The following is a 20,426-nucleotide window of genomic DNA, read 5'->3' as shown; positions in this document are numbered from 1 at the left end:
GAGACAACAGGAGCGAGCTGCAACTTAAGCAAGACTCCCATGATTTTACTCTGACTTTGGAATGCTGTCGGCGACTTTGAAATTGGAGGAAAAGTCGTTAGGGGTAAGGCTGTCTTTAGTCAAGTCATGGATAAAGGTGTTCCACTAACATCTGGAGTCTGAGTTAAACTGGACGACATTAACACTGGTTTTGCTGTGAATGTTAACCCACCTGTTGGGCTGATCAAACTGGACAGGAGGTCGACTTCTCAGCTTGTTGTGTGGCGGTGGGTGGGGCTGTGATGTGTTCTGGGTAGAGGAAGGGGTGGATTCAGCGTCTGAGACCCCCCGGATGTCTAGATACTGGCCGTTATCTGTCAGAGGCTGAAGACAAAAAATCTATGTAAATTATTCAGAAGGTTCACTTTGGTTAATCATCTCACTGAAGACTCTGTAACCCCTCAGAGTCTTTCATTCAGATCTAAATCCCTGTGTCTGTGGATTTAGTAGACCTGTTGATCAGTTAGGGTACACGGTCCTGGGCGTTATCATAACATATTAAAAGGGACTACTCACTGCTGAGTGATGGGCCGTATAGGGGGCGCTGGTTGATGAGGAGGAGGGTGGGTTCGATGTATTCTGGGAGCTGAGGTCCAGTGAGGCTGGAGGAGGGGCGGAGACAGTCCTCTTCAAAGTCTGAATCTCACTGTGATGGAGAAGGAACAGGAACAATAATTAAAGGTACTTTAACCCTGACTCTATGTGTGTTATTGTGATTGGTCGATAGGGAGGATAAAGGTCCTGATGCTAGATCAGCTGAGAACCACTGGACTGCAGGAAGTAAAGATGGATGTTGATAAGTGCTCACATGCCTAAAGATGGTTTATCTCCTACCAACGTACAATAAAATTACAGTTCACCCTCAGGTCCAAGGCCAGGTTTGGGCCAAGTTTCACAGGAATCCCTCTCAATCCCTCTGCATTCTTGAAACACTGTGTGCGCTAGAGCTGAGGTTACAGTGACCTTTGACCTCTAAAAGCTCATCCCTTTTTCCAGTCAGATATCTTAGATCTATTGTGAATCTCAGAGTCTTTTTCAGTGGGTTGTGGTGTATTTTGGAATAAGATAAATGTCTGACATGTGCTTTTGTTTAAGGGACTAATAGGGAGGTGGGGAGAGCTTATAATGGTCATCATTCAACAAAGGAAGTAGATGTATAAAATTTACTTCTATGCTAGCAATTTAGCAAAGCCTGATCTAAATATAACAGAAAAAATATTAACTAGGGCAGTGAGCAAAACTGAAAGAACCTTACACCCCAGTGAATGTTGGGTTAACCTGTGAAGTAGAGAGAAAAGTACATCCTCCCTGGACTGGCATTTTATTAAAATAATGAGCATTTAGCACTTTGTATATGATGTAGTAACAGTTGTCAACACTAGGTGGCAGTATGACAAAGCATGGTGCTAATACGTAGATGTGATGAAGGAAAGACTGGTGTTTATCATGTACATTTCAAAGAAGCTGAGACATTTTATGTAAGAGGTGTTACTGGCTTCTCCCTGTAGGGGGGCCCTACAGCAAAACCATTAAATAAACATTTCAGGGTGTAGAGGAACAGCCTTTGATTGTACATGTGAAATTTATAGCCAAACAAATGTTTAATATGAGAGTAACACCAACTTCCTGTTAAATGGCGTTATATGGAAATGCTGGCCATCGGCAACGAGGCATCCTTTAATGAAACATGTCAGTGTTGTGGACAATTATTAAGTTTGGGCTGTGATTTGTCTTTATCAAGGTTTGGGTTCTCAGGTCAGACCAGCTGAGAACCTCTGCTTTAGATATCAGGACTAAAGGATGATCTGGACAGATGGACGGCCCAAAAACAAATCCTCTGGTCCTGGCTATCACAGTGCGGATGCTTTACAGAGATCTTTAACCCCACTGATGACTTCAGTAAAATAGCTCATCTATTCTGGAACATGATGAATCTTTGAATCTTGGAAGTATGAAAGCAGAATTTTCCCTGTAGGTTAACGATTAAGAGCTGCTTCTTAGAAAACATCTTACTGGCTGTGTCTCTTCCTGAAGTGGACTCAGTTATGGTCAAACATGGTCTAAAGAGCATAAACATTTATCACGCATGCTTCTCATTCCTAATCTTGCATGGTGGTAAATGTTCTCGTTGTGTTAGCAGACAACTGTAAATACCAGCATGCTAACAGGATCATATGATTAAGAGGATGTGATGCGTTTCTGCAGGCAAAGCCTCACTGATTCACGCGTTATCAGACACCTACCTCTGCAGCTTCTTGATCTGCTCAGCCAGGCTCTGCTTCTCATTGTTGAGGAGGCTGATCTGATACTCCAGCTCTTCTACCACTTCAGTCTGCTGCTACAGAGATACAGACGGATTTATGAGTTTACAGAAGTTACCACGCTCAGTTTTTGGTGATAAACTTTAATAATTAGAGCAGTCGGTGAATAAAAACCTGCTGTGATAGGTCTGGCTTCTTTGGGGGCTCTTGAGACATGCAGTTTCCTGGAAGATCACCAAAATCCACGCCGACAGACACGTCGACTGTGTCCCGAGGTGAGGGGAGGGGGGTGCCACAGTTCCTGTAGAGCTGCAGCAGGTCGGGGGGTTTGGGGATGTTCAGGCCCACATCATCCCACAACTCAAAGTCCTGGTACAGATAAAAAGGATTACTGTAAGAAACAATTATTTAGCAGCATGGTAGTGGTTCCTGAAACCATGGGTATATTCTGTTTACTCTCCTCTACATCAATGCTTGCACTTATCTAAGATCAACAGGAGGATGCTCTCTGCAGTCTCCCACAGTGCTTTACAGTAGCATGTTATTGACGCTACCAGGTGGTTTAAAATATGAATCCAATGTTGATCCACGCTGATATTTTCAGATTAAGCTTAGCTGGTTTGAAGAGCTGACAGATGGTTATATGATGATGTGTTCAAGGTCAGCTCAGTAAAATATAGAAGCTATAGTAAATCTAGTGTCATGGTGTGTTCCGATACAACTTCAGGAAAATAAAAATTTAGTTTAAGATGAGAAACCTGAATAAATTCAGCTGTGGGGAGGAGAAAAGTGTTTGTTTTTTACACAATATAACAGATGGAATCTTGATTTCTAAACTATAGTCCCAATATATGAATATATGAATATCTCTAAAAGTTTAATTAATATAAATAAGAAAAGCCATAGCATGGACGTCCCAATAGAGCTGAATATTCTTATTTTTACTGGTTTGACCCAGGAGTGGAGGAACAGTAATAATATATATAAAGCAGAAAAATAACCTGTATGTTTGCATTCGCAGCAATCAGCTAAAATAACTGTAACAATAAATCTACCACCATGAAGTCCACCAGCACCCAGGTAAATGTGGGAAGCGTGCATGGATAAAGCAGCAGACAGCTGATCCAAGCTGCTGAATGTATTCATGGTCACATTACCCAACCACAGCTCTTAGAGCGCTGCACTCATGCTTACAACTCCCTTACCTCATACTAAGCCTTTCAGCTTTATTATTTGATTTTAAAGCAGTCAGAAATGCATGATAGGAAAGGGTTAAAGACACTAAATAGTCGGTAAACTCTTTACCTGATCGTCGTTTTCATCCGAGAAGGTGATGGAGGAGAGCTTGTACTCATTCTTTAATAAATATTCATTCACCAGGAAGTTTAAGGCTCTTTTCTCCAGAGGGCGGATGGGCTCCTGGGACAGACAGGAGACACATGATTCATTCAGGTAAAGGCGTTTCACCATCAGAGGGGTTAAAGGAGTCTAATCTAGGATTCATTTAAATAATCTTAGCAACTAAAGGTCCCACCTGGATTTCAGGGCTGGACTTGAAGTTCTTCCTCTCCTGAGAGGGCACCTCGCTCTCTGAGAAACATTAGCAGATATCAGAGCAGTTTGACATGAAGCTAAATGTTTTTAATAAGGAAGAACAAAAAGCTTCAACAACACAGGGTTCAGATGGAGAAGAAGTCAAAAGTACGCCACACCTGCTGCCTGAGTCAAGTTGGCGCGCAGAGCCTGAATGGTCTCCTTTGCTTTCCGTAGCTCAAACTCCAGCACTGGACAGGAAGTGACAACACACACACACGCAGGAAGGGCATCCAAACGAAGGCGAGGGAACAAATAAACCAAACAAAGATGGCCATGAAAAACAAAACAAGCACACAAAAAGATCGTAAGAGTCAAAAACAAAAAAAAGGACTCATGCAAATCATGGAGTCTAAGGAACACATGCAGCAGAGGATCATGGGAAAGCTGGTTGATAGCTCTGGTATGGTTGACTAAAACCATGGGAGACCAGGTTGGTTCAGATCTAATCTAGGAGCTGTCTGACAGAGGAGTTTTCAAGGCCAATACCTAATCAATAATCAATAAATGATCTGGTTTCAAGCCACTCGAAGGAAAGACACTGATCTGGTCACATGATGTTTCAGTAGACACAATATGAGCTACAAAACAACAGACATATCATTTAGAACATGGATTACACTAGTGCTGAGGTCAGACGCCACATTATAACCAGCGTTATAGCATTTGGAGGGTTTAGCGACTCACTGACCCTGATACAGACAGGTTTAACCCCAATGACCAAAGTCAACAACGATCAAGGCCACATTATAACCGTTATAGATCGATATGGGAGTAAGAGGGTTTAGAGACCCACTGATCCTGATACAGGTGGGTTTAACCCTGAGTCATCAGAGTCAATGACAATCAAGGCCACGTTATAACCACCGTTATAGGGTTTAGAGAGTTTAGAGACTCACTGACCCTGATATAGACCGTTTTAACCCAGTCATCAGAGCAATCAACAATCAAGACCACATCTGAGACACCTCCTAATTCCTCCACAGAACGTCCAACGTCGTATTTTTCTGTCTGCCTTCTTTGATTTGTTCACAATCACAGATGTAAACAAACCAAATGAAGTGGGAGGAGAATGATGGAGTTAGCCGAGCTCTGACGAGCCGAGCCCTGCCTTTATGAAGTGTCTCAGAGGGATGACCATGACAGACGGAAAGAAGAGGAATGATGGAGAGAAAAAGCAGAGGAACTTCAGCGACCAGCTGCAGTTAGCATTAGTAGGGATGCGCCGATGCACTGGTTTCAACATTGGTGTCCACTGATATTAGCCCTGTTTACAAACATCAACCATATTATGTGGTATAAACTTGAGCAGAACAAATTTGGAAAATTTTGAACTGCAATTATTTTAACCTATACTGTGATTTCAGTCAGATTTGTGGTATCAAACACTGCTAATCATTGTTCTCTTTGTAATTTAGAAACATCAGGAATCAGTAAGGGGGTAAATACTTTTTCACACAAACTAATCACAGACAGAAAAAGTGACCTGCTGGATAAACTCTGAAATAATTTCCTGGTTGAATACTAGGAGTGTTTCACACGGTCCTGAACAGAGAGGTAGGGGGAAGGTGAGGTCCCATGTTGGAGCAACAGCAAGTTTGTTTCCAGTCTTTTCTCCCCGTGGCGTCTAGCCCTATCCCTCTTTTTTCAAACATCGTAAAGACCGACCCGGTCATCATATTCATGGCGTAGTCATCACATTAAAATCATGGTATGAACTCATGGCTCTGTGATGGCCCTATCTTTCACAGCGGCCATCGTAACAGACCAAAGATGGTGGCGTCTGACCCCAGCGTTAGACTTCATCTTCCTCTAGTTCATATCTCCCAGCCTTTTCTGGCTCCTTACATGATCACAGACAGGATAAATCTAGAGAAACTGTGGATGTGAAATGTAGAGTCTAAGCTAACACTGAATAAAGAAAAGAACACACAGGAGTCTAAAACACGGTTAAAGGTTAAAGGTTAAAAACACGAGCAGAAAGGAAGAAGCCATGGAGCAGGAAAACCACGTTGCATGACTGTGCACTGAAAATCTGCCGTCTGATCCCACAGCTGGTTTCTGTTGTTCAACTGGTTTAATAGAAGACTGCCAGACTACGTAGATATGGCTTTAAATATCACAATAAACACACAGTATGTAGAATTTCCCCACCAGGAGGCTCTCAAAAAAGACAACATCAATATGATGAGAACAGACCAGCTCTGCTATGTAATTCTTGTGTTGTCTGTTCAATAAAAATGACTCCTTACACAGCAAATTTACCAAACAGAAAACTGATGTTATGTTTTCGTTCATATATTTATCAGAATGAGGGAGAAATACCCTGAAAAAGGCACTTCCTGGTTTGCTCTGAGAGCATCCCCTAGTGTGCATGTGCACTGGAAGAGACACTAGAGAGCATTCTCAGACTGCTGCTGGCTGTTCTGGGCTGCTCTGTGCTCCAGGAGTGGGTTAGGGTTAGGGCATGTGCCGTCACACAGTTAAAAACCACGGCACAGATAGAATGATGCAGACATGGATCCTGAAGACTTAGATTTACATCCTGGTCCATCCGTTTGATTGTTCATTTTTATCTGTGTAATCGCCACTGAAATGTTCCTAAAAATGTACATCCCTATCAATGTCACTGAGAAATCTCCAGTTGAACAACTTGAAGATTTAATTTCTAGAAACTTCATCAATAAATTTGTTTCTGATCAAATCCACCCACAGTGACTCTACCAACCCAGGGATCCACAGCAGATCAAGAGTGCACAGGATGCAAACGCAACAAAATGGAAAACCAAGAACTGAATAACGGGGAGAAGATTAAAATGATAAACCAAACAAAAAAAAGCTAGTCTGAATGGAGTGACTTGTCCAGTTTGGTTCACTGGGGTTTGATCAACGTCAGGAGAAAGCCAGAAAACCCAGAGTCAGACAGCTGGGGGCGATTTGGGTGGAGGGAACTAGGGTAGGGGATCAGGAGGGGCTAGGTGGGTCAGGGTGGGTGAGAGAAGGGATGGGTGAGGAGGGAAGGGAAGGTGCCAATTTGATCACATGGGGGACAGTTCATTTATGAAAGTCATTGAAAAAGATGTATAACATATTTGGGAGCATGGCGCCATCATCATCTCTGCTGCATGGTTAGAACTCTGACTTTACTACCAGTTAGAATACAGTACCACCGCTAGTCAGAAAATAATGTTAGAATACAGTACCACTGCTAGTCAGAAAATAATGTTAGAATACAGTACCACTGCTAGTCAGAAAATAATGTTAGAATACAGTACCACTGATAGTCATAACTAATGTCAGAATGCAGTATCACTGCTGGTCATAAATTAATGTTAGAATACAGTTTCACTGCTAGTCATAAATTAATGTAAGAATAAAGTTTCACTGCTAATCAGAAAATAATGTTAGAATACAGTATCGCTGCTAGTCATAAATTAATGTTGAAAATAGTATCACTGCTCGTCATAGATTAATGTTATAAGGCAGTATCTCTGTATGTCTAAAATAATGTTAGAATACAGTTTCACTGCTAGTCAGAAAATAATGTTAGAATACAATATCTCTGCTGGTCAGAAAATAATGTTAGAATACAGTATCTCTGCTGGTCAGAAAATAATGTTAGAATACAGTATCTCTGCTGGTCAGAAAATAATGTTAGAATACAGTATCACTGCTGGTTCTCAATGTAAGAACACAGTAGCAGTACTGCTCAGAAATTAATATTAGAATACGGTATCACTGCTGGTAGTAAATTAATGTTAGAAAATAGTTCTACTGCTGGTCAGAAAATTAATGATAAAAGGGAGATGTATGAGCATTTAGGCTATGTTATATTAGTGTCGATCTATTAGTAGTCAAGTTTTTAACACTGGTACATCATATCGACAGACCAGTACATGACAGTTAGGTTATAATCTTCCTTGTAGTACTAGTCAGGCCAAAAATAACTACTTGTCTGTACCATAACTAATTAAAGGCTAACATGTGAATCATGACCTTAAATTAGCCCTGTGTAACTGTAACAGCAGCTGCTGATAACCAGGTCTCGACTTAACATTTAAACTGGGAAATATTCTGATAAACTCTCTCAGTGTGTCAGGATGGAGCCGTGGGGAGAGGAGGGTGTTATTTTAAACAGTGCTGAGACAGGCCTGACACCAAAAATAACACAGCTGATAAGAAGAGGAACCAACACCTCCACTGAGGTAAAGACAGAAATAAAACACAGATTTAAACATGGAGACAAAGAACCCTGGTTTTAGTCCAACTATGACTTTATTCAATTGAAAAGATGATAAAATGAAAGATCAGATCTGTCTTGGCTTTCATTACTATAATCTCTGCAGACCCTGATGCAGCTGTTCCATATTATTCTCTTGGAGCATGTTCACATGTACTTGAGAATGGGATTGGCCATATCTATTTTTAATTCTGTTAAACCTTCCTACAATGTTGCTGTGGTATACAGTATTACAGCCAGGTGTTTAAAAAAACAGTGTACTAAAAAAGCTCAGACCAAGCACTTGTTAGTGTCCAAGTGCAAGCACAGCAAGCAAAGATGGCACCCCTTCAGGTATGTAGTTAATATAGATGCAAAACCCCAGAGCTCATTTTTCCGTTCTGAGATCACGACTTATTGATTTTAGTCTCAGAACTTTCCATTCAAAGCTGCCTGACCAGGTATACAGTAAAGGCCCTAACACACCAAATCCCTGATAAACCAGGATCAGGCTCATAGCTGGGACACTCAAGTCCATGTAAAAGCACTCTTTGTTTTCTGTGTACCCACCTTACCTCCCACTCCATCGCTGCCTGATCCCCTGATTTTATTTGTTTTATTTCTTTGAGGTACGTCGGGTCTCAGCCCTGCATGTACGACTCATCTTACCTGCCACCCGCTCATCTGTCTCTCTGTTGCCGTCATCTGAGTATCGCGCAAAATCCAGAGAGTCCAAGGTGCTGATGCTGCCTGCCCGGTCTGAAAGAGACAGACAGAAAAAGTAAGAAAAGTGTAAAATCATGTGATTGAAGAAGTCATCTTTGCCTTTATCTCCCTTGAAGAGGTCGGCAGAGTAAACTCCACTGTGTGGTCTCTCTTTTTATTTTAAAGGCTCTTATTAAGGCTGGAAGCTTGAGCATACTGGCCTTGAGTTAAGGCAGGGGTGTCAAACTCAAGGCACGGGGGCCAAATCCGGTCCATGGAACACTCTAATCCGGCCCGCAAGATCATATGATATTTCTTTGATAACTGGCCCATCAGTATGCAGATTTCCTCAAGTATAAAAACGTCAACTTATCCTTCATGAGTTGTTCCATCTTGAAACTGAAAGTGCGCAAAAAAGATTGCCTGGATCTGTAAATAAATGTCAATTTAAAAAAAAATAAAAACTGTCAATCAAGATGCAGCATAAGTTGCAAGACTGCAGTCCCGATAGGAGACGGACTGGCGCTGGTGAATATACAGCTGCATCATGTGGAAGAGGAGGAGAGGAGCAGCAGAGGCTGGTGTGTGACAGGGGAGCAGAGGTGTTGCAGGTGAGCCTGAGAGTGAAGCAGTGAATGAGCTCTGTAGAGTATCATCATATAGGCTAACAAGCATAATTAGACAGAGGTTCCCTTTATTTAAAAAGAAAAAGAGGAGTGGAGATTTAATCTGTAGCTTTTCTATGATCTGAAAAATGAAGACATGATGAAGTCCTCTTACAAATCTTTAAAGGCAGCCTACTCCATTTTAAGGTGAAAGTCCAGAATTCAGACTTTATCCCTACATACAAGTAGGCCTGTGCCAATATTTTTACATTAAGTCTGTGTACTCTTATAATAATAACAATAATAATAAATGTATTTATAAAGTGCCTTCAAAGTTCTTTAGATAGATTTAAGAGAATAAAAGTTAAAAAAAAATTAATAGTTAAGTAAAATGTTAACTTTGAGTAGTTTGCTATTATACTGATGTCATAGTGGCATTAACATGTTGTCCTATTCAGCATTTTCCATTTTTTTTTAAACTTCTAGAAGTCTGAAGTTTGACACTGAATTTTGTTATTATTAAGTAATGTTACATTAAGGTCAGTATCTCCAACTGTTATGGCTTGATGGGCAGTTTGTGGAGCATTCATTATCTTTGAGCTTAAACTAGACAACTTTTCATCGACAATCTGTTTTGTGTTTTTGCCATGAACAAATATTTGCATAAATAAAAAAGTTTTCTGCACTCTTGTTGATAAGAGTATTTAAATCTGGAGAAAAAAATCCTGTTTGGCACATTTAGGACAGATAATAAAAATGGTGTGATTAATTTGCGATTAATTGCAAGTTAACTATGGAAGTTGTGAGATTAATTGCTATTAAAAAATTCTATCTTTTGACTGCCCTAATAAAAAGTCAGGAATGTGGGAAAATAAACTGATTTGTGTTTTGATTTCATATTTTCAATTTTGCATCTCACAATAAGGACTCAAAATTTTTATTTCATACTTTGAGCATTTCAACTCATAATTTTGACTTCTTATACATTTTGAGCTTTTAGATTCATAATTTTAAATGTTAACTCATGTTTTGACCTTTCTAATTATTTTGTATTTTATCTCATATTTTCAACTCCTTACTTTGACTTTATAATTCCATAGTTTATCCTTAGACTCACAATTGAAAAATTTGATCATATTTTAACTTTTAATTTCATGATTACAAATATTATTTAACATTCTGACCTTTCAAACTCATGATTTTGACTTTCTTTCTAATATATTTGCCTTTAAAAAACATAATTTTTCAATTTCAAATTCATGTTATGACCTTTTTGGACTAATAAATTTACTTTTCTCAGATTTTGATCCTTCAAACTTCACTTTTTTACTTTTTTAAACCAGTTTCATATTGTATTACTGGTGAAATGAGATTGGCAGTTTATGGTTAAAAAGGTGAGCCTGTAAGGCCCTAAGGTTAGACCTGAATCCAGAACCTGGCCCCTGCTGTGATTGAGTTTGACACCCCTGAGTTAAAGGATGCTGACGAACAACTATCCACTCCTCCATAAAACAGATGGAAACCTGATTAAACTCAAAGTGGAAACCTTTCTAAACAACGGAGGAGGACCACACTTCAGCCAAGAAACACATGAGTCACTGCAATCAGAGAAATCAGTCCAATCATGTTCGCTCTGCTGGGGCCTTGGCTTGATGAAAACAGCCGTTTCCACACTAACACCTCAGACTAACAGCCTCACGTCTGTGTTTGAAGGAGACGGCTGTATTGTTCATCAGAGGACAGACCAACTGATACAGACATGTGCTCCGGTTTCACTGAGGAAGGCTGAACATGCAGAAGACAAAGGTGTTGGCTTTCCTTCACCCTAATACGGCTGCAGAAGTGGCCTGAAGTTCTCTCATATCAGAGTTAGAAAAGACCAGAGTCTGACCAATGAACAGAATAGCATATATGTTAACCACAGCAGGAGTCATACTGTTAACTAGAGGGATAGCATGCATGGAGTTAATACAAAAGTGTAGTCCAACATTCACAGAGCTGTGATTCTGTTCATGTTTTGCAGTTTGACATATAATCTATCTGCTGGAAGGATAGCTAAGCTGAAAGAAGCCGTATTATTGATGAAGACAGACAGATTTCTTCAGTGAATGGATTGACTGATCCACCAGATGCTGCTGTTGATCTCACACATAGACTCAGGAAGGTATTTGATTTTTTTTTTACTGTATGACAGAGGGCGTGTTAAACCAGCTGCTGCATCTCTAACATGCTGTAGGAATCACTGCAAACTCTGACTGTTGTTGGGTCTCTGCTCCCGCTGTGTCACACTGAGGCCATGTTAACGTTAGTCTCCCTGTAGAGACAGAGTCCATCCATCCTTCCTGACTGTGTGTCTATGCTTCCTGTAAGTGGATGAAATATATTCATGAATCAGAGGATTATAAGCCGTTTGTCTGCATTTGTGAGAGAATAAATCCCTTTAATTCAGATTGTGTAAGGTTTGCACACCAGTCTCTAGTGGGTGAGTCTGTGTCTGTGCTGCAGCTCTCTCCGTTTGACCTTTCGGTTGTGCCTGTGGCGAGCATTGTCTGGGCTGTGATGATCTGACACTTAACACTGACACCACTTCACCATGCTCCTGCAGGGCAGGTGCTGCCACACTAACAGATCCACAGACACTCCCTCTGCTCTGCTTCAGTTTTACCGTCAAACCTTCACATCCAATTAAACCTTCAAATGAACCTGGATGATCCAGTTTAGCAGAAACATCCATGCTGCTTCATCAGATATTAGCTAAACTATAATAGCTGTATTCACTCTTTACATTCACTATACCTCTCCAAACTGAAACCAGAACCGACTGACCTCTGGATAACATCCTATTAATCTTCCCCTGCTGTAGCATGTTTGAAAATCCACCAGGAAGAGGAAAGAAGAAGGGACAAGCATTGAAAACACACTCAGGCCAACATTCAAAGGACACATTTTCAGCTTTGGAGGTAGAAAACCAAAGCAGATAAATTAGAGACAGGAGAGGAAACAGGTTTAGTCCAGAAACAGAGAGTTAAATCTAATGAGAGCTGAGAGGATGGAGAGTCAGAGGTAGCCAACACGCTCTCTGTTTGATAGGAGGATGTTTCTGGAAAGACTGCTGGCCACAGAATAGGGACGGGATGAGACAATGAGGCAGACACCATGAGGGAGGTAGCAGACAATTAGACATGCAGTATTACTGAAATCAGAGAGTATCTGCTCCTGGTCAGACAGAATGTCATAACTAAACCAAAACCAGGAGACGGATCATCGTGAACTCTGAGGACTTAACTGGATAAGTCCACAGGTTTGTAGGCCTTCATTTTTTCTTATACTGCACAGCAAAATAGATAAACACAGACATTTACAAATGAAAGCATTTATCACTGTTTAAAAACAAGACTGAAATAAACCTAAAAACAAAGAAGAGACCACAGGAGAAAATCAGAGTTTAAAGAGGTGTAGAAAAGAACAGACGAGTTCCTAAAAACAGCAGAATCAGAGGAAATAAACGTCTGGTGTTAGAAAATATCCCCAGACCCTCCTTCTATGATTGCTGTCTAGTGGACATTTAAACATTTACAGCTTTTTTTACAGGCTACTGTATGAGACAAAGAAAAAATTAAATTAGACTTCACATGTCAATTAAGGATCTGTGCATTTAAAAATACATGAGGAAATGAAGTTGTTTTTTGTTTCCATAAATCCTAAATTAGTATAACCCTAATCATGCATAGATTTTCTACATATCCTCACCCTGACATGTTACTGGGAAAACCACACAAACGTGTTAAATGTGTCAGGTCACTGTCAACCCTGTTCATGGTCATTTAAGATGCTTTAGAACATCCATGGGCTAAAGACCACCTGACCAGCCAATGAGATGTGGAGCCTTGTCTCTGCAATTAGCAGCCTGGTGAAAGATGCCATACAGACCTAGCTGTAGTCAGGACCAGGGTTACTATCCTACATACAGACTCAGCTGTCATCAGGACCAGGGTTACTATCCTACATACAGACCCAGCTGTCATCAGGACCAGGGTTACTATCCTACATACAGACCCAGCTGTCATCAGGACCAGGGTTACTATCCTACATACAGACCCAGCTGTCATCAGGACCAGGGTTACTATTCTACATACAGACTCAGCTGTAGTCAGGACCAGGGTTACTATTCTATATACAGACTCAGCTGTAGTCAGGACCAGGGTTACTATCCTACATACAGACTCAGCTGTAGTCAGGACCAGGGTTACTATTCTACAGACCCAGCTGTAGTCATTGAAGGAGCATTCTAATGACTGTATCAGTCACACCTGTGCTGTCGGCAGGGATGCTCATCTTCACTGCTCTCCTGATTCAGTGACCCTCTTCCTCTCCATGAATCATTCACTTCAATAACGTAACTCATCTTGATGTAGTGCTGGGTGATCAATCCATCTTAAATGACAGTAAAAAATTCTGAGTTCCCATGATGAGGATCAGAGGGGCCACAGCACAGACTCCTGTTAGTCTCAGGAGAGAGAGAGCTGAAGAAGAGGACAGTGATGTTTAAAACATCCTCAGCCAGTCTGGTTTAGAGGATCCTGGCCTAGAATGACGTATAATAGCTCACAGCATGGTCACATGGTGAATGGCGATATATGTCGTCTGATCATCAGCCCGGATGATTATCAGGGCTGATAGGTGGTGTTTGGATCGTTATCCTTATCTCTGTTTTAGGGTTCTTTCACATCACGCAGGGCTGTTCTGTACCGTGCCTAGGATCCAGGCCCCCGGCCCCTAATGTAAAAGCACACTGACTTTACTGGTCAACAGTTTAATCTAAGTGTATTTCTTTGGCTCTACTCGGATGTGTTCCTGTCTTTCTGGCTCCGTTTTACCTCTCCACAGTCACCCAATGCCCCACCCACAACTCTAGTTTGCCTTTTGATCTTCCTCAGCTACCATAAAGGGCAGTGCACTGTTGCTGTATTCGTTAGCCGCAGTACATTGCAAGACAGGTAACTGTTATCTGTAACTGGTATGAATGTATTTATACACAAAATGTTCATAATGCTGGAAAATTACTATTGCTTGATGAAAAGAGCCCAAACTGGAGAAATGAACCTAACACATGCTTTCAAATCTGCATCAGGCGATCATTCAGTCTTTCCTTTCAATCTGTGATGCAAAGGTACAAGCAGGGAGTGTACTGGAGCCAGGGTGGAGAGTGAAGTAGGCTTAATGATTAAGCAGCAGGACAACACCTTTTTATGAATGTATTGTGTAGATATGAAAATTATAAAATGGCCCATCAGTTCAGTTGGACAGGCCAGGTAAAGCAAATGTGTGGGAATCACTGTAGTTTATTTTTTATCAGATGGTTTGCCTCCATTGATAAAAGCATCCATGTGCAGTTAAAATAGCGGATGCATCAGATGAAATGTGATACATTGTGATTATTAAATTAAATCACATAAAATAGTTGTCCTAATGATCGTAAACAAATCCTGAGACCAGAGAGGAGGCACATCTCTACTGCAGACTGAGTCAAAGCATTTGCCTGCAGACGTAGATACCCAGTTTATCAACAACCTGACCAGTGTTTATACAGTGATATATAAATGATTATGAGTTTGGTCATAATTGATCAGCCCTTGGCTTCAGTCAGTCTAACCTATATCCTTCAGCTCCCATGCTAGCGTCTCCCTGATAGTTCAGAAGATAAGCTGGGTGTGTCACTATCCATTCAGGTCACTGATGTTCTGACCTCCTCTCTGCTCCTGGTTCTGAGATAAAATACTGCAGATAGACCCATCCTGTTGCTGCATGGATAATCTAAAACAGAGGATATTCCATAAAAACCTCAGAGGATCAAATTAACAGAAAATGTGACACAACATAGTTTTATAATAACAGTTTAGTCTCTGAGTTGCGTTACACCACGTATGTTTAATTAAGGCATTCTGTAGCTCATTATCTGTGGAGGTACAAACACTCTCATAGAGAATTCAGCTCCATTAACCTTAATTTGAACAGCTAATATTGCTGCTAATCCACCAGTGGGAGCTTCATGGAGCCTTACAGATCTAAATGAGTTTGTTTTGGTCTCCAAAATCAAAGTGGGCTGTTAGGCAAGCTCCAGCATTTTCCTTAGTGCGTATCAGGCTCACATAAACACAGTCAAAGTAATATCAGGCTCATGTAGATTCAGTTAAAGTAATATCAGGCTCATGCAGATTCAGTTAAAGTAATATCAGGCTCATGTAGATTCAGTTAAAGTTATATCAGGCTCATGTAGATTCAGTTAAAGTTACATCAGGCTCACGTAGACTCGGTCAAAGTAATATCAGGCTCATGTAGACTCAGTTAAAGTTATATCAGGCTCATGTAAACTCAGTTACAGCAATATCAGGCTCATGTAGACACAGTTAAAACCATGTCCGGCTCATGTAGACTTAGGTAAAGTAATATCACCCTGCTGCTCTGGAGCTTTATTGAGCTGAGGCTTGGGCTGTCACCATGGTTACCATTTGCATGGCATGTTGGTTTTGATATCAGGACTTTACAGCCCCTGTATTATACTGTTTTCCATAAGATACTATGATGGAGTGAAGAAGAAAATTGACCTTGACCAATAAAAAGAAAACCACTTTACCTCTGTTCATAGTGAGGTAGAAAGACCTGTGCAGTTTAACAAAACTATGAAGGAGAAACCAGCCTATGAAGAATAATAATGCTGGTTCGAACCCTCTGTGAAACTAAGCTGCATTCACACAGTAAGTATTCTTTCCCTAAGGGGTTCTCCTATCATCTAAAAACTTGCATAACTGATATGATCTAGAGCTGGGCAACACGTCAGGTTTTAAATATACCAGTTTGTAGTATTATGTTTTATGTCATTGTGGATTGATGTGAAATAATCTGATGTGGCACGTAATGCTCAGTAAAAAGACAGTACACAGTTAGAACCACTAACAGTAGTATGTCTGTCGATAACAAGATAATACATTTGAAATCTGAATTCTAAATAGGGAATAAGTATTTGAACTATTAGTGGAAATCTAAAGCCTGAGCAGTTTGGAACATTAGGACTGGTACTGATACCGATGTATAAATACATATTCAGTCAATACCAAAATATTTGAATTATTACTTCTTTTTATATAAGACAAAAACTGGACCAACATTTCCTCACTAAGAAGAGAAAACAGGCAAACCACTGGTTTCCTAGATGACAGTTTCATTTGATTGGACACAACAATTACATTTTGCTATAGACATCTGTTCGTGCCACATTATTAACCGACTATCAAGAGGGCTGATATTAGCCAAAACAGATATAAAATCGATGCATCGGTGAGCTAGAAAATCAGATGATAGGAATACCTATGTGACAAGCGTAATAATCTAGACTAACATATGAGCCCTGTGTATTGATCTAGACTAACCTACAGTCATGGATGAAAATATTGGCACCCCTGGAATTTTTCCAGAAAATACACCGTTTCTCCCAAAAATTGTTGCAATTAAAAATGGTTATGGTATACATGTGTTTATTGCGTTCATGTGCATTGGAACAACACAAAAAATCTGTAGAAAAAAGACAAAATTGAAATAATTTTACACATAACTCAAAAAATGGGCTGGACAAAATTATTAGTGCCCTTTTAAAACTGTGGGTAAATCATTTTATTTCAAGCATGTGATGCTCATTTAAACTCACCTGTGGCAGTAACAGGTGCTGACAATCTACAAATCACAACTGAAGCCAGTTAGAATGTATAAAAGTTGACTCAACCTTTGTGTTGTGTGCCTGTGTGTGTCACACCAAGCATGGAGAAGAGAAAGAAGAGCCCAGAGTCGCCTGAGGACTTAAGAAGCAAAATTGTGGAAAAAATGAACAATCTCAAGGTTATAAGACCATCTCCAGAGATCTTGAAATTCCTTTGTCCACTGTGTGTGATATAATCAAGAAGTTTATAACCCATTGAACTGTGGCTAATCTCCCTGGACATGGACAGAAGAGAAAAATTGACAAAAAAAATGCAACACAGGAGAGTTGCAATGGTTGATTAACATCCTCAGTCAACTTCCACACAAATTCAGGCTGACCTACAGACTCAGGGAGCAAAAGTGTCAGCTGGGACCATATGTGGTCATCTGAAAGAGATAAAGCGCTATGGCAGGAGACCAGGGAGAACCCCACTGCTGACAAAGAGACATTAAAAAGTCAGACTGGAGTTTGCAAAAATGTACCAGAGTTAGCCTCAATCTTATGGGAGAACATTTGGTGGACAGATGAGACTAAGGTAGAGCTTTTTGGAAAAGCATGTCATTCTACTGTTTACAGAAAATAGAATGAGGCCTACAAAGAAAAGAACACAGTACCTACAGTCAAACATGGTGGAGGTCAAAGATGTTTTGGGGTTATTTTGCTGCCTCTGGCACTGGGTGCCTTGACTGTGTGCAAGGAATCATGAAATCTGGAGACTATCAAAAAATTTTGGGCCGCAATGTAGAGCCTAGTGTCAGCAAGCTGGGTCTGCATCAGAGGTCATGGGTGTTCCAGCAGGACAACAACCCCAAACATACTTTAAAAAGCACCAAGAAATGTTTGGCAACAAAGCACTGGAGAGTTCTGAAGTGGCCAGCAATGAGTCCGGATCCAATTCCCATTGAACACCTATAGAGAGATCTCAAAACTGCTGTTGCAAGAAGGCAGTCTTCAAATCTGAGATACCTGGAGCTGTTTGCAAAAGAAGAGTGGTCCAAAAATCCAGTTGAGACATGTAAAAGGCTTGTTGATGGTTACAGGAAGCGACTGGTTTCAGTTATGTTTTTCCGAGGTTGTGCAACCACATATTAAGTTGAGGGTGCCAATAACTTTGTCCCGACCATTTTTTGATTTTTGTGTAAAATTATGTCAATTCTGTCTTTTTTTCTGACTTTTTGTGTTGTTCCGATGCACATAAAGGCAATAAACACATGTATACATAAAAAAAAAATGGTTGATTGTAACAATTTCTGGGACAAATGGTGTATTTTCTGGAAAAAATTCCAGAAGTGCCTATATTTTCATTCATGACTGTATAAGAGCCCTGTGTATTAATCTATTCTAGACTAACCTATATGAGCCCTGTGTAATAATTTAGACTAACCTATATGAGCCCTGTTTAATAATCTAGACTAACCTATATGAGCCCTGTGTATTAATCTATTCTAGACTAACCTATATGAGCCCTGTGTAATAATTTAGACTAACCTATATGAGCCCTGTGTAATAATCTAGACTAACCTATATGAGCCCTGTGTATTAATCTATTCTAGACTAACCTATATGAGCCCTGTGTATTAATCTAGACTAACCTATATGAGCCCTGTGTATTAATCTATTCTAGACTAACCTATATGAGCCCTGTGTATTAATCTAGACTAACCTATATGAGTCCTGTATATTAATCTAGACTAACCTATATGAGCCCTGTGTATTAATCTAGACTAACCTATATGAGCCCTGTGTATTAATCTAGACTAACCTATATGAGCCCTGTGTAATAATCTAGACTAACCTTTATGAGCCCTGTGTATTAATCTAGACTAACCTATATGAGCCCTGTGTATTAATCTAGACTAACCTATATGAGCCCTGTGTATTAATCTAGACTAACCTATATGAGTCCTGTATATTAATCTAGACTAACCTATATGAGCCCTGTGTATTAATCTAGACTAACCTATATGAGCCCTGTGTATTAATCTAGACTAACCTATATGAGCCCTGTGTATTAATCTAGACTAACCTATATGAGCCCTGTGTAATAATCTAGGCTAACCCATCTAACCCACACTGCCTCATTCATCTGATCCTGCGATGCTTTGATGGTCTAAGGCTGACCTATAAACCAGCCTGTTGGCCCCGGGCCCTGGACTGAGGACCAGGTTCTGTTAGCTGATATCTGATGATCGATGGCTTTAAATTTCAGAGCTAGCGTTAGCAGGCTAGCACGCTAACTGTATACTGCAGCCTTAGATCTGGGCTAACTTAGCTGACAGCTAACTCCGATCACGGTAACAGTAACGGTACTCACTCAGCGGTCCTCCAGGTCCCAGTCCCGGGTCTTTGGCCGGAGGGGTGCCGCTCTGTCTCTCGAAATTGCCGGGGTTGGAGAAGTAATCCCTGAGCCGGGGCAGCTCCCTGCCAGCCTCCAGCAGCTCGGTGTGGAGCTCCAGGGCCGTGAGGATGTACTGGTCCCGGAGCAGCTGAGCCGCGATCACATCCACAGAGACCCGGGTTTCACTACCACCCATACCGGAGCCTGCTGCGGCAGAGCCCGCGGTGCCCTCCCCACTGGGGCTGGTCCGGTTACTGGACAGCAGGAGGGTCGGAGGTTCGGCGTCCGCAGGAGGGGAGAATGGGTTACCGAGAGGCGGCCCCGGGGCCCCATCACTGGGGCTCCTCTCCGTGTCAACTGTTTCATTAGGACGCCGTTCTGCCTCCTCTTCAGAATCACTCAGATTAAACGGGTTCACCGACGCCATTTTTAGACTATAAAGGTTTTCAGGAACCTGGGCTAGCTAGGCTAATCAGACCCGTTTCTTCCTGAATGGACAGCTAGCTCCTGTTTGGTAGGTGGTTTGACAAGAGGGAAAGAATACGGCCCTCTGATTGGTCAGATAAGACAGAGCCCGCCTCTTTCGTGGTATAATGGGAAATTATTGGATGAGGGAGAGACAGAGAGGAAAACAGGCAGGGCAACCTGACAGCTGAGGATGTAGACACGGACAGGTAGATGCTGCCGGGGCCTATCCCGTTCACTGGAGAGAATGCGTCACGTCAGCGCCATATTGAAAAGGTGCAGTAGCAACTGATTGTGAACGTAAATCAGTAGAAATGCTCCAAACTTACTGAAAAATGAATTAATATTTAAGATGTTCGTTTTGTCAAAAACGTCAGACACTCATTTATAATCCAAGACACGGATCCGCTGAAAAAAACACAGGTTTACAAACTAAATTTCTCTATAT

At 40.9% G+C, this 20,426-nt stretch overlaps 1 protein-coding gene across 11 annotated transcripts in view; it reads right to left on the bottom strand.

The window, feature by feature from the left end:
- relch (RAB11 binding and LisH domain, coiled-coil and HEAT repeat containing) overlaps positions 1–20,054 on the bottom strand; it is a 63,473-nt gene extending 43,419 nt beyond the window's left edge. For 7 of the 11 annotated variants that reach the window (XR_005993378.1, XM_041813941.1, XM_041813942.1 and 4 more), the window contains exons 1-9: positions 19,490–20,054; positions 8,782–8,871; positions 4,013–4,084; positions 3,835–3,890; positions 3,606–3,719; positions 2,475–2,669; positions 2,283–2,377; positions 556–685; positions 212–363 (exon numbers count right to left, since the gene is read on the bottom strand). Coding sequence is in view for 10 of the 11 variants with exons in the window: in XM_041813941.1 (XP_041669875.1) it covers positions 212–363; positions 556–685; positions 2,283–2,377; positions 2,475–2,669; positions 3,606–3,719; positions 3,835–3,890; positions 4,013–4,084; positions 8,782–8,871; positions 19,490–19,940 (1,355 nt within the window). In the remaining variant the exon portion in view is untranslated. The remainder of the gene's footprint in view (positions 1–211; positions 364–555; positions 686–2,282; positions 2,378–2,474; positions 2,670–3,605; positions 3,720–3,834; positions 3,891–4,012; positions 4,085–8,781; positions 8,872–19,489) is intronic. The other 4 variants (XM_041813947.1, XM_041813950.1, XM_041813943.1 and 1 more) reach the window with 3 other exon arrangements.
- Positions 20,055–20,426: the final 372 nt, after the last annotated feature.

This window comes from Cheilinus undulatus, linkage group 19 (assembly GCF_018320785.1).
Source record: "Cheilinus undulatus linkage group 19, ASM1832078v1, whole genome shotgun sequence".
In the NCBI taxonomy this organism is placed as follows: Eukaryota; Metazoa; Chordata; class Actinopteri; order Labriformes; family Labridae; genus Cheilinus; species Cheilinus undulatus.
The sequence above is the reverse complement of the archived record's forward strand: the minus strand, read 5'-3'. Positions and strand labels throughout refer to the sequence as shown.